The following is a 14,018-nucleotide window of genomic DNA, read 5'->3' as shown; positions in this document are numbered from 1 at the left end:
GGAGGGTGGGCCAGGCTTCCTCTTGTCCCTCTGCTTTCGGGGAAGAGTCAGCGGAACCAAGGACCGCAGCTCAGCTCCAGCCCTGCCTCCCTTCCCAGAAGCCTGTTCTCTTTTCAAGCTTCCCTGTCAACATCGCTCGGGGGAGAGGGCAATTCCAGGGCATTTCCCGCAGCGCGGGGCCCTGGTTCACCTTTGGGACGGTGCGGGTCGTGCAGGATGGCTTATCGGGCCGCTCTGGGTGCCAAACTGCGCACAGTTGTTACTTCTTTAATTAAAGAATCAAACAGCACCCACTCTTCGCTGTCTCGGTGGTGCCCTTCACACCTACCTCCCCTGGTCTGGCACCGGGGCCCCGGGATGAGAGCCTCTGAGGCCAGTTCTGACTCTTGTCCAACCCAGCACCCGGCGCCGGCAGAGCAGGCATTCAGCGGACTTGTGCGGAGGGCAGCGTGTGCGGCGGGGCCCTGACACCTTCGTCACCTGGGGCGGCTCTACATCCGGCAGGGACCGAGGGAAGTGGACCTCGGGCAGGGCGCTGCCCCTCTGCCGTGTGGCCTGCCACTCGCGGCCCCTGGACGTGCTGGCTGTTACTTGGGCTGGATGCTCTTCCCTTTCCCTGGGCTCTGTTTTCTGGGTGTCCAGACCTCCCCCCCTTTCTAGTACAGGGAGAAAGGGCCCTCTCTCCCAGAGAGAGAGGATAGCATTCCTGGGAGAGGACAGAGCAAGGCCCAAGAAGACGCCCAACCTCCCAGGGTCAGTGGGAGGGGCAGGAGGAAGTTAAACTGGGCTAAACTACACGTCACTTTCCACCAGGAGGAAAACGAAGTTTCCCAAGAGGTTGTGTTGAAACTTAGTACATTTTGAAAAGCTATAAAATATTATTCCATTCCAAATCTGAATATCCTACAGAGAGAATCCCCCGCCTTTTTAAAGAAAAACCCATAAATACGATGGCTGGTTTTGAACCTTTAATAAAAGTAAAAAATGAATGCAAAAGAACACAATGCTGAAAACTTGGTGTGAATGTGGATCCCACTAATGCTCAAACCTGGCGTAGTGCAAAGCGTGTTCACACTAGTTTACATTCTACAGACTCAGATGGCTTTGGTTCATACACTCGCTGTAAAGTATCGGCAACAAAATTCTTCAGATTCACATCTTTTGGCTACATTGTTTCTAACAGGTATAGATTTATTTCCAGTTTGAGAGAAAAAAATACTCACTGTGCATGATCAAGTATATTTGAAGGATTCAATGCCTGCTCTCATCTAATAACTTCTGGTTTTTCATGAATTGCTGATAGCCTCATTGAAAACTCTTTTCACATAGCTGCTTGATTTCAGAAAAATGTGTAAGGGGGTCATTGCAAAGTTCAGAATGATCCTATTTTCTTTTAAACAAAATTCCTCTAAAACAAATTAGCTACAGTAACCTACTCCAGGATATTTTCCTCAAAACAAAACCCAACTGCAACGAGGACCATCACGTGAGGGTAGCTGAGAGCACAGCCCACGGCTGCTGGCAGTGGCTCTGACCTCCAGCTGCTCAGGGGGAAGGAGTCTTTTCATCCAGCCATGTTCACAGAGTGTAAAACAACCAAAACATTTAAATTGCAAAATACAAAAAGGTAAATTTGTGAGTAAAAATTACAAGTTTACTAAACGCACAAAACTGGAGTATTTCAAAGGACCGGCTCAGTGGAGAGCACAGCAACGAAGTAACTGCACAACTGAGAGGGGCTGTTGCTGAATTTTGCCCCCATGCAGCACTGAAATGGAGAACCCTCTGTAACACCTCATACGTTAAAAAAATAAATATTTAAGAGGATACAAGGCTCAGGTTGGTTTTCATATACATTGCACTTGAAGTTGGAGACCCAGTACTTGCAAACTGGGTCTAACAAACATGGTCTATGCCATTAAATGAATACCTTGTGCTCACCACGTCTTTGAGTATTTAGAAACACCAAATGTTTAATACAGTGACGTACGCACTCTTCTTTTTACAAGGCAATCACAGATTGCAAATCCCATAGGGCTGTGGGAAAAAACAGTCATCTCTGTTCTGGAGTATCAAAGAAACAACACACGATTTTGGCTCACTAAGACTGAGAAACACGGCAGGCAGGTGCCCCTCCTAGATGATTACGGATTCTGGATAAACTGCATAAATACTGAGGTGGACATTCCAGCACATCACAGTGCAGAACGATGACCTCTCATTGCCTTCTGCTCTCGGTAAGATTGTCTACATGCGACTCCACGGAGGAATGAAAAGCGCAGCTGTACGCAGGGACACGTGCGCAGCTGCGGGACGGGGCGCCCGGCACTGCCACCCTAAGCTCGCCGCCCCTGCCTTTCTCTTTTTTTACACAACCCTATTTTAGAAATCTTTTGGATAAGTAATATTCCTATTTTATCACACTTCATCTTTGTAAGCACCATCGAGCTCTCCCCTGGGCGCTGATACAAAACCAGAGCTGGTAGTTAGGCTTTAGTTCAAGGCTTGGAAATATGGCAGCTTGCTTTTAATGACACATGAAACCGAATCCTCGGGACCCTGCAGCCGGCCGGCCTGCACTTGGGGCCTCCTGAGCAGACCCAGGCGTGAATGCCGTCAGGCAAGGTGACATCTCAGCACAAGTGGTCATCTTCCCAGTCTGCTGCTCTAAAACAGGTGAACTGCTTTCCAGGAGTCACTTGTACAGTCAGCCCAATCTAAAAAGATTATTGAGGAAAAAAGATAATCTTTGCCACAATCCAGTATCCCAGATTTTCTCCCAAATCTTGCCATTCTTCAGGATCAGTGGGTTTGAAGAGTCAATCGCTATGTGGCTTTTCAGGAACACCCTACATGTAAAAAGAGAAAAAGGAGCGAGAGAATCAGCACTAAATGTATACATATTTTATTTTATTATTATTATTTTTTTGCAGTACGCGGGCCTCTCACTGCTGTGGCCTCTCCCGTTGCGGAGCACAGGCTCCGGACGCACAGGCTCAGTGGCCATGGCCCACGGGCCCAGCCGCTCCGCGGACCGGGGCACGAACCCGTGTCCCCTGCATCGGCAGGCAGACTCTCAACCACTGCGCCACCAGGGAAGCCCAATGTATACATATTTTAATTACCAATTAAGCCGATCCTAAAAAAAGTGAAAGATAAAAAATTCCTTTGAGTCGGATAAGATGATGGAGACGAGAAATGCGGAGCAGCAGACAAGCTCCAACAACCCCACCGCGGTCCTCTCCCTGTCCGGGGCTAGGAGGGCTAGGAGCCACTGTTTCACCCAGAAAACAGGGCCCATCCCTCTCAGGCGAGGTGGAGGGTGTAACAGCTCAGGAGACGTTTCTACACACGCTTCCTCACTGACCTGTACAGAAATTCAGGGAGGTGAACCCTGCACTTGTCACCGCTGTCCAGGCCCGGCCTGGTCGGTCCTCAGCAGAGGACAGATGTTCCACTGGAGGAGCAGATCCAAGGCCAGATGACCTTCCTGAGGTCACGGGGCTGCATGAGGAGAGACCGCCACGCCTCCTGCCACGGAGCCAGAGCCCCAGCACACGTTCTAACCTCTGGCTTAGCAGCCGGCCGGCCAAGTAGAGTGGGGAGCGGTGTGCAAGGGCAGCTCCGCGCGCTCCCGAGGCGCCCAGCTCCAGCCCTGCGCTGCACCCACTCAGGCAGGTGGTCAGCCTCCTGAGTTTGGATTTCCCCATCCCTAAAGCGGGCTGACAAGAGTCCCTACCTCCAGACTGCCGTTACAGGCCTCAGCCGGCAGTGACACTATTTAGCACAACACCTCGAGTGCAGCAGAAGCGCTAATTAATGTTGTTATTACTGCCAGCGGCCGCTGGGTGGCAAACAGGAAAGGCAAACTGAATTCCACGTGCCAGGGAAGCGCACCTGTAACCAGGTGTCCGGGGCCTGGGCCCCAGGACGCAGGGCCACGCTCTTCGCCGTGGCAGCTGGAAGCCTTACTTTTTTTGAGAAAAGACTTTAAGCTACAAACGGCAACAGGTACAGATTCTATAAAATGATGCTACGGACTCACTTTTAAACATGCAGGCTGACAACGAATACCACAGAGAAAAAGCCACTCGGACCATCTAACACTCAAGCAAAGCCAACCTGTAGGTTTGGGGCATGGCTGCCCTTGATGGTAACCATATTTCTTTTAAGGGCAGTGGGAACTGAGAAGGCGCGAGGGGGAGGGATGCAGAGGCGCTGGGACGGTCACCCTCAGAGGGAACAGAGCCACGTCGCACTGGACTCGGGCAGCTCTGGTCACTGTGTTGACCAGCGCCCACCTAAGGTCTCCACCTTCAGACCTTCTTCTTTACTCGAATCACGTCCCACCACAAAAGCCTTACTCGGTGAAGTTTTAAACCAAGAATTCACTCTTAAACGCTGCCCCTAAAATACCACCTCAGATCCGTCTTCTGTCTAAGGGCCCAGCGGCACAGCCAGAGGAAAAGAAATGGGCGGCGCTGACCAATCCCATTTCTAAGGCACTGAGCCATTTCCTGGGTTTTAAGGATGGAAATGAGTTTTCAAATTCTTAACAAAGAATAAGCTCACTTTCACAAATAAGCTGTTAATTTTTTCCCTTTCTTTGAAGGAAGAAAATAAAGACTTGGCTTAAGTATTTTAACTCCTCTTTTAAAAAGAAAATGTTTAACTTGCTCTTTTTAAAGACTTTTTTGGGTGAGAAAGATTCTAGCAAGGTGCCAGCCTGTCCCAGCCTAAACTTTCAAGAGTCCCCAAAGAGAATAAGCGTGAGGTTAACAATTCTTGGACACAAATACACAACAGCAGGGCACGCATCCCAGTGTTAGGGTGCACGAGCCTCAGTGGCCCTGGCTTACGTGCTAGGGTCCCCGCAGCCCAGGCCCACGGGACCTTCTCCAGGCGACTGGGATCTGCAACTGCAGTGGCCAGGCAGGTGGAGGAGGGTAGCAGCCACACCTGTGGGTGCTTTTACCGCAGTGTCCTCGCTCCAGCCCGCCACCTGTTGCTGCTTGGTGGGGAAAGCCCGCACAGCAAGAGGTCCTGGGGAAGACTGCAGTTGGGCAGGGACGCTCAGTGTCACGGGGAGCCACAGTTTTCTAAAACAAAGCTTATTATAAGCGGAGTTTTCATTCTTCAGCTCTGATGTAATCTGAAGCACATTTAATTTCCTACACTTGCAGTTCTCTTCTCTTGAAAAATACAGTTTGGGCTTCACGCACTGGTCTTTTACTGCTGCAGCATGTTTTAGAAAGGCCGCCTGCCAGCCCACGGGAGTGGCAAGAAAGGCAGCATCCTCAGTTCAAGCTGAAGCGGACAGAGGGTTTGCGAAGAGGAGGGGTAGGTTGAAAGGTGCAAGAGTTAGCGGAACTGGGTGCGAAGGCTACACAATTCCTGTTGGACAAAGGTGGGCTTTTTACTAAGATTCTCTACTGCTTTCAGGGTGGATTCGTTTACAGATACTCTGAAGGATGGAAGAAGAGAGAAACAAAAAGGCAGAGACCAGTCTGGACAGACTCAGGGAGGGGCTGCTGGGGTAGGGATGAGAGTCTGGGAGCTCTGGGGGGACTGATGTGCTGCTTTGTCATCCGCAACCCAAGGCCAAGGCTTTGCTCCCAGTAAACGGCACAGGGGCAGAGGGACCAGAGTCCTGCAGTGACCTCCACGTAAACGATCTCAACAGGGCACAGCAGCAGGTCTGCCCACCTCCTGACACACATGCACCCGCTGCAGAGACCTGTCACAAACTCCTGTGCGCACCCTAGCTCTTCTGCTCATACAAGTGCAGCTGGCCCTTGAACAACACGGGTTTGAACAGCACGGTTCCACTTACATGCGGATGTTTTTCAATAGTAAATGCTACAGCGCTGCGTGGTCTGTGGTTGGCTAAATCCACGGAAGCAGAGGGCTGACTCTACGTTACACTCAGATTTTCAACTTCTTGGAGGGCTGGTGCCCCAATCCACGTGCTCTTCAAAGGTCAACTGTAATGTTTTCATTGTAAATTTTAAAAATGCCAAAGAGAAAAAACCCCAAACTACCTGCAGTTCTCCTTCTCAGAAATCGCCACTTTCGTTCCTTTACACACCCCCTGTCCTGTTCCCTACCCTGGGAGCAAGTGCTGCACGCCTTTGCCAATCCGACTGACCGATTCTTTAAAACTACTTAAACCTGGTTCCTCAATCTCAGGCCTCAAGTAACTCATAGGAGTAAGTCTCCCTCATTCGCTCGCCTGACTTCTGGCAGAAACACAGCTGTGACGTGATGTGCAATCGTTTTGCCTTCATTCACACTGACTGTGCCCTCCGCTGGGTTTGGAAACCTGGAGAAAAGGGACTTAGCTTTTTTCTCCCTTGGAGCAGCCGGCAGCGGGCGCCCGCTACCACATCTGTTCCGAGGACCCATGCTGGACGCAGCAGCCAGAGGGGGAGTTGGTAAAACCAGCTGTGACTGCTCCTCCGGCTGGAAAGGGCCTGCCGTTTCCCCCTTCAGCTGGGATCCAGGCGAAAGGGTTTACATTTTCACGGATGTAAATATGGCAGGCGCGCTGGGCTCGGAGACCCGGGAGGGTGGTTTCCCTTTGATGACCTGGGATGTTCATCACCCTCCTCCAGTATCAAGACACAGCAGTAACGTCCAAATACAAGTTTTTTCCCCAACTTTAAAGAGTGAAAAAGAAGAAAAAGCTTAAGTGGGGAGAATTACAATTATGCCAGCTATCTTAAGTTAGGTTTAAAACTTTCATCTTTTCAAAAACGAAAATGCCTACGACAAGGATGGAATGATCGCTGATAAAACCACCTTCATTCAGCGTCGTGACCAAAGGTGTGATTGTGCCACTCTTGTAAAATAAGTTACCTTCAACCATTTCTAGCTGTTAGGAGCTTGTGCATGATGTGTAGTGTCTACCTCTATCAAAAAAGACCCTTGGGCTTCCCTGGTGGCACAGTGGTTGAGAGTCTGCCTGCCGATCAAAAAAAAAAAAAAAAAAAAGACTAAAGCTGGTTAAAAACCTTCATCATAAATGCATGGCAGCATCAGCCCAGCCTCCCGAATTTATAACCAGCTGGCTGAATGCTGTCAGTTTTAACTCCACGAAGAGTCACGGGGGTTGAAGACAACTTATCTCAAAAGCCCTATTAGGACTCCTCAGCTAAACGGCACTGAAGATAAAAATCCCAAAGCAGTAAGGGATCATAGAGCTGCCTCGTTCTACTCTGAACCGGAAAGGGCTCCAGGGAGCAGCACAGGGGCACCACGAGACTGTGGCCACCGTGAGTGTGAGAAGAGCCAGGTCCTCTGATGCTCATGAGGGGTCGAGAAAGAAAGGTTTTTCAATTGAGTCTTTTCGTTTTGGCAAAAGCAGATCCACACAGAGTCACAAAAGGGTGGAAGGCAAGGATGATTTGGGCTCAGGAACCGGTGGAACACATTACAAATTCTGCCCTTTTGAAATTACTTCCATTTTTATGAAACAGCCAAGCAGCCTTCAAATCTGGCCCTCCCAAGCCACCGTCAGCTGGCACGAATAAACGTCTTGTTTTTAAAAACACCATCTGAGGAACCAAGTCAAGTTTCTGACAAAGCCCCAGAGTGTCTCTGAGAGAAATGGCCCTTATAAGATTCTAGTTTCTTTTTTTTTAGTTCATTTTATTTAAGCCTCGAGTCAAAGTCTATTCAAACTGACAGTCAAATGTCCACATTTCATCAAAGCGCTCAAGTGTCGACCATTAACTCCCGGAAATAACTGCTAAGTCATCCCGACTTCGTTTGTCTTTCTGGCTCTCGGGAAGTGGCTCTGTGCCGGGGTCCCGTTTCTCTCTCTTTAGTTATTAGACAGGGTCCAGGCTGGAGTGCACCTACCCAGGGATGCTGAGCCCCCTCCCAGCCTGGTCCACACTCTCATGGGCCTGGCCTGGGGTCCTTTCCCTAGCATAGCATCATCTGTACCTGCGTGAAGGCGGGGAGGAAACTCATTATAAATCATTCATTTAGCCATTCAGTAACTTTTCTCTGCCAGTTATCACAGGAGCTGCAGTTCATCTGTAACGTGAGTGGAACTCTAGTTCCTTTTAGTGTGCGTTGTGAGCTTACGGTTCCCTGAATCTTTATAATCTAGCAAAGAGTAACCTGGGTATTGCACCTAGTTTTTTTAAATACGCTTTTCTGAATAACTGTTGCGAGTCTCAACTAGATATTTATCAACAGCAACCATAATGTATCACGTACACTCAGCCTGTGAAGCTGGGAACCACAGCTGGGCGCACAGGTGACAACTGTACGTACCATGGCTAGCTGTCGTCCTATGTTTCCCACGGTCACACCTCCCGAGAAGAAGATGCACGGGAGCCAGGAGCGGATGTACAGAAAGTCCGGGGACGTGTACCTGGAGAGAAGGAGATGTGAGCCCCTGGGTAGCCGGCTCCCCGGCGCAGGTAGGGCAGGCACACGGCGCGCCAGCAGTGTCAGCATGTGACATCCACGCTCACCGCCGCTGCTGGGTCTTCCTTTACATTAAATTACGCGTGGTGCATTTTTAACACGTGCATCAACAATAAGCAGCGTTTTTGAGAATTTCATGTCTAAGTTTATGCTATGTAATTACAGAAAAGACATGACATCTTAGCTTAGAAGGTATTTTTTTAAAAAGTTACGTAACAGCTTCCGGACGGAGGTGATATTTGAGAGCCCATGCTTACTGATAGACACCATTGTACACCAGCAGCTGAGTGATCACAGTGGCAAGGAAGGCGATGGTGATCCCAAGCCCAAGGCCACTTCTTGAACGGTCAAATGTCCACCAAAGGCCCAAAGACAGGGCTGCTAACGTCAAGGAGAGCTGAACGTTATTGGCAAAATCCAATTTCTGGCGATGCAGAGTTAAGGAAAAGCGTAACGCTTTTTAATACGGTCAAACCCAGAAAAGCCCCAGGGCCTACAATTATGTATGCACCACATAATTCTTCATCCATAGAAGCTGCCAGGTGAGCTGCAGAGAGCATCTGTTGGATACAAGGTTACCGTGACCGAGATGACCTGGAACTTCTCTGGGATCCCTGGGTTGAAAACTTGACTTTACAAGTAAGCTTCCTGAAAGCTACATATAAAATTCTGCTGGTATTTCAACCAACAGCATACTTTGCTAGTAAGCCATCTATAGTTCCCCTTTTACTTCTCGTTTTTATTAGTAGGTTGAACTGAGCAAGCCCAGTCTTCGCTCCACGTCTGCAAGAAGACACCTCACCAGGATGGCATCCAACACGACACGGTCGCAGCTGGTGGAGACACGACTGGCTTCCGTCACAACACTGCTTACCAACTGCGGACGAAACAAGTTTGTCAGAGCCCAGACCTCTTATAATACCCTTTTCTGACATTCTTATCATTAAAATCAGGCTAGAGCGGATTTAAGAAGCAGTAACTCTAAAATTAACTTTCTCCAAAAATATAATCTAGTTGTGCTAAAGAAACCATAAATCTTTTGAGACCTGGTAAACCACGGCCCGTCTTCCTGAAGAATGCACTGTGTACAGACGCGCAGCATGTCTTGTGCGTTCCACCCGTGGACGCCAGCACCTGATCCTGAAGTGAGCCTCCACTAAGAACCCTATTCCAGAGTCCACCACTTCTGACTGGCCCTGGGCCTTGCGTGGTCATGCCAGGGAGGGACAGAGAAGCAGACAGGCTTCTCCTCCACCTTCTGGAAGGATCCGCCAAGAAGAGTGATGCTCTCGCCACTTCTCACTGGGCCACAGGAACCAGGTCTTCACGGTGGAAGGATGTAAGGTAGCAATGTAAAGGGAATTCACAAGGTGAACTCTGAGGATCCAACAGATGCTGCCTGAGAAAGGACTGAATGAGGACGTCCACTGTGTTCCTGGTGTTAACTGTTTCCTGAAATGAACTGAAAGGACTCCAAGAACCGTTATGAGAACTGCTGAGAGTAAACTGAGCAACGTGCTCTGAAATAACATACTCGGAAGAAGATGGTTCAGCTGACTCATGATGTGATATATACTCATTAAAAGTAACGAAACTTTCACCGTGTAACGTAAGAAGCTGCTCTGGACAGCACACCCACTGAAGGATACAGCGCTGGCGTGATTGATACCAACAAAAACTGCCACACAGCGCATCACACTGGCCCACTCCCTCTTAAACTTGTGTGGCTCTCCAAGGCGACTGTCAATGCAGGGGTAAAGCAAGCCGACGACAGCTGTTGAAGAAAGACAAGGCAGCAGCGTTAGAGAACCGGCTGAAAATGATGTGATCTCTGCGTGGCAATTATTAACATATTTTTCAAACCATTCCTTTTCCTAGAAGATTTATCAGCTACAATGTAATATTTGAATTAAAACTAATTTTACATTTTTGTTCTCCTTGAGTACAAACAAACAAAAATCATTGTTTGGAAAAATTTAAAATAAAATCGCAGTTCTTTGGTTTGAAGCACAGAAGGAATGGAGCCAGGGGTTAATTATCCATAAGCAAACTACTTCTGCGCCTACACAGGGGGCCTCCAGTTTGCATCAGTGTTGTTCCATCGTACAGTGGGGAGGGGAGCTTCCACGAGGGCCTTGAGGCCACAGCACCAGTGTGTATAGCCATATACCGAAAGGGTTTAGAAAAACAAAGTAGGAGCCTATCTTTCCAAGAACAAAAATGAGAACACTCTCCCCACTGCTTGGTAACCACAGCATCCCTCCCATGACACGTCCCGGCTGGAACACAGCTCTCCACTCCAGCCTTGTGCTGAGAAGGCAACGTGTTTCCACAGCGCAGGGGATACACCCAGACTCCAGCGGGGGAGTAGGCAGAGTTAAGAACAGTGGGCCTGTCACTCAGTTGTGTCCCCTTGGACACGGTTGCTTAACCTTTCTGTAATTCAGTTTCCACGTCTGTAAAATGGAGCTACAGCAGAGTCCTTTTGTAAGGACGAAAGGAAGCAAAACATATAAAAATGCAAGGTAAGCAGTCCATAAACATCAGCTACGAAGCAGACAGGAGGGCATCCCTCCTGTAGCACCGTGGTCACTTAGGTACACGCTTGTTCTGCCCGCCAGACCGGGATGCTTGACAGGGGCAGTCCGCTCACTCTGTGCTGCCAACAGCTGGGAGAGCTGATGCTACAGAAAGCATCTGACAAATGTTTGCTGGTCAGTGGATGCTGTGTGACCAGAGAAGTACTGTGACCTGAGCTGAGACCAATTCAGCAAGTTTATAAAACCAGCCAAATGACCAAGAAATTCTACTCAAAAAAGACCCAATTTAGACTGCTGTCCACAATTTAGACTGCTAACCCTGGGTCATGTTTTGCGGCTGGCCAGGTGTACTGCAATATGAACTCTGAACAGGGATTTGTTTTCCTTCATCTATGGAGCCCAACGCTTTAGGGGGAAGGCCTGGCTTTGGCACGTTCACGGGCATCCCGAGAAAGGAAGTGTGGGAGGCCGCTCGGGCAGCAGTTCTGCCCACTCGGCCCACGTGACGGTTTGTTTTCAGTTACCCAGCGCTGTAGCATGTTCGCTGGGGCAGCCAATCGCACTGCAGTTCCCTCGCTCACCAGTTCTGCCAGCGGCCAATCGCACAGCTCGCTCGGGATGACAGCTGCGGGCTCCCCCAACACTGTCCTCAGGGCCGGATCAGTAAGAGGGAAGGACCTCGGTCAGCCTGGCACAAGCGTGAAACAGCCAATCATCTCCACACCTGGTCCCCAATCGCTGGGCTTCTTCCAGCCTCCAGAGACTGGCATTGCGGATCACCATCCTCTCCCCCCGCCTCCTTGTCTAAATACAGTCACTGGAGATGCACACTTCCCCTCTGCGGACGGTTCGGTTTTCAAATGAACGGTTCTCAGAGGCTGAAAATCGTTCTTAACCAAACATCTTCAGTGTTTACTCACCAGCTGCTGTCCCGCAGCACGGGGGAACCCACCAGGCGGAGGAGAAGATGGTGGCGATGACCTCCTCGGGGAACAGGGTGACGTTCCTTTGGACCTGCAGCAGGTTCAGCACCAGGGCCAGGACCACGCCCACTGAGAACAGCACCAGGCTCCTTTGCAGCAGGTGGTGGTGCCAGCTGGTGATGTGGCCGCTGCTGCCACGGCCTCCCACGCCAGCGCTCACGGGCCCGTGAGCCGGGTCAGTGCCCCGGGCACTGCGGGCCACCAGGGGAGAGGGGCCCGACACTGAGGAGGTGATCATTTCTCCCACTTTGGCCTCCAGCCCTCTGGCACTGGCCCTCAGGTGGCTTCTGTGCTTCGCGCCCTTAGCGCAGGGACCGCTCCAGGGGTGGTCGTCTAGTCTGGGCATCAGCCACCAGTGTGACAGGCTTTCCTAGAAGGAAAAGGGGGTGTGGAGGTGGAACCCCGATCAAGTTCACTTCCAAAGGACATGGCAGGTCCAGGGAGGCCCGGTCAGAGGGAGGGCTCTGCTCGCCTTCATCGCCGGTGCGTCCAGGGAAACCCCCAAGGCCCTCGGAGTCAGCCGCTCAGGGGAGCCCACGGGCAGGTACCGCGGGGGAGGGCTGCAAGGACCCTGCCCACACACCCCGCCTGGGAGCTGCACAGGCTGTTTTCAGCGGCAGCCAGATCAGGTACACCTGAGCGTTGAGCGCCCGCCGCACTGCCCCTCTGCATAAGCCCCGAAGTTCTGGCCCGTCCAGTCCAGAAGTTTTTCAGACCCCGTCCGTCTGCAGGAGGCAGACCCAGCCAGGCTAGCCTGGAGGCCGGCCGCCCAGGACAAGGTGCTGGGGTCCTCCGAACTGACAGGATCACTGGCAGAGCCCACCTGGGGTCGGGGGTGCAGCCCCCCGCTCCGGGACTCGGGCTGGGGTCAGAGCGTGCGCCCAGCCCCGAGGGTCGGTGCCGAGGATCCCAGTGGAAGGCCGTCTCGAGGGGCGGCTGCCGGGGGAGTGGAGGCGCCGGCACCCCGACATCCCCGCCCGGCCCGACACCGGGACCCCACCTGAGGGGACGGACACACCGAAGGGCGGAGCTGGGAGGGGACGACGGGCTGGGGGACCGATGGACGGGAATGCTCGACGGTGGACCGATGCACGGCGCTGCGGGGCTGTGTCGACAGGCTGGGGGACTGACCGACGGACGGGGCCGGGGAGTGGGGCACAGGCTGACGGACGGGGCTGGCCGAGAGCGCCCCGGACCTCGGGCGGGCGGCTCCCCGCGCAGGTTCGGACCGGACGGCGGCGGGAGGGCCGTTTCCAGCAATTGGCAGCCGCGGGCCTGGCGTCGGGTGGTTGAACACCTTAGCCCCCAGACCCTGACGCAGGCGTGGCCCATTCCAAAACTTCCCCAGTGAGGCCTCGCCACCTGGTCACTCTCTGCACCTGCCTGTCACCTGATAATACTCTGATCTCTGTCCCGTGTCCTGCTCCCTGAGGCTCCTGACACTACAGCTACTAATTTAAAGCGGGTTCGTGTGTGCAGTGACCAGAAGGTGCTGGCATGCGTAGTAAGGGCTCGGAGATATGAGTTGTTTATCGTGTGTGCAAGGATGTGCGTGTTGTTAAGGGTACTTTTATGTTTCCCAGCCACCAGAGTGGTTCTGAAAACTTACGACATAAGATCCTTTATGAAAATGAAAGTGATGAAATTTTCATAAAATAATTTCATCTAGTTTCTAACTATCTTTCCTTTCATGGGAAAACAAACCATCAAAACCACTCATGAAAAAATAAGACGTTGTTTTATCTTGCTGATGTAATATATTTATACCCTGTTTGCCACATGGGTCTCACCATCTAAAGAGGAGGCAGGCTCCTCGTGGACTGAAAACCCACATCTTGTTGAGCAAGGTCGTATTATTAAGATGTCCTTGAAAAACAGTAGAGAAAGTCTATGGTCTTTTGTACTGTCTGCGGGTGAGCAGAGATCGAGAGGAAGTTTGTGCTCTAAATAGCAAATTCTCTCACGGCCAAGAGCCCCTACAGGCTTAGGCAGTGTGAAATACCATATCGTGTGGCATCTTCCACATCAGGGTTTCTGGCTTTATGCCAGAAGG

General features: G+C 51.2%; 1 protein-coding gene across 3 annotated transcripts; it reads right to left on the bottom strand.

The window, feature by feature from the left end:
• Positions 1–955: 955 nt before the first annotated feature.
• Positions 956–12,345, bottom strand: INSIG1 (insulin induced gene 1). Of its 3 annotated transcripts, none has more exons than XM_024739194.1 (5): positions 11,903–12,345; positions 10,092–10,216; positions 8,700–8,866; positions 8,287–8,386; positions 956–2,717 (listed from the first exon to the last, which is right to left on the bottom strand). In XM_024739194.1, the coding sequence occupies exons 1-5, from the start codon at positions 12,309–12,311 to the stop codon at positions 2,634–2,636; spliced, it is 885 nt and encodes a 294-aa protein (XP_024594962.1). In that variant the 5' UTR covers positions 12,312–12,345; the 3' UTR covers positions 956–2,633. The 3 variants fall into 3 exon arrangements, with proteins under 3 accessions (XP_024594962.1, XP_024594964.1, XP_024594963.1); XM_024739196.1 differs by lacking the exon at positions 11,903–12,345 and adding an exon at positions 11,564–11,859; XM_024739195.1 differs by having other exon boundaries at positions 2,628–2,849.
• Positions 12,346–14,018: the final 1,673 nt, after the last annotated feature.

The sequence above is a fragment of the Neophocaena asiaeorientalis genome, unplaced genomic scaffold (assembly GCF_003031525.2).
Source record: "Neophocaena asiaeorientalis asiaeorientalis breed wild unplaced genomic scaffold, Neophocaena_asiaeorientalis_V1.1 scaffold145, whole genome shotgun sequence".
Classification (NCBI taxonomy): domain Eukaryota; kingdom Metazoa; phylum Chordata; class Mammalia; order Artiodactyla; family Phocoenidae; genus Neophocaena; species Neophocaena asiaeorientalis.
Note: the sequence above shows the minus strand (reverse complement) of the source record. Positions and strands in the feature narration are given on the sequence as shown.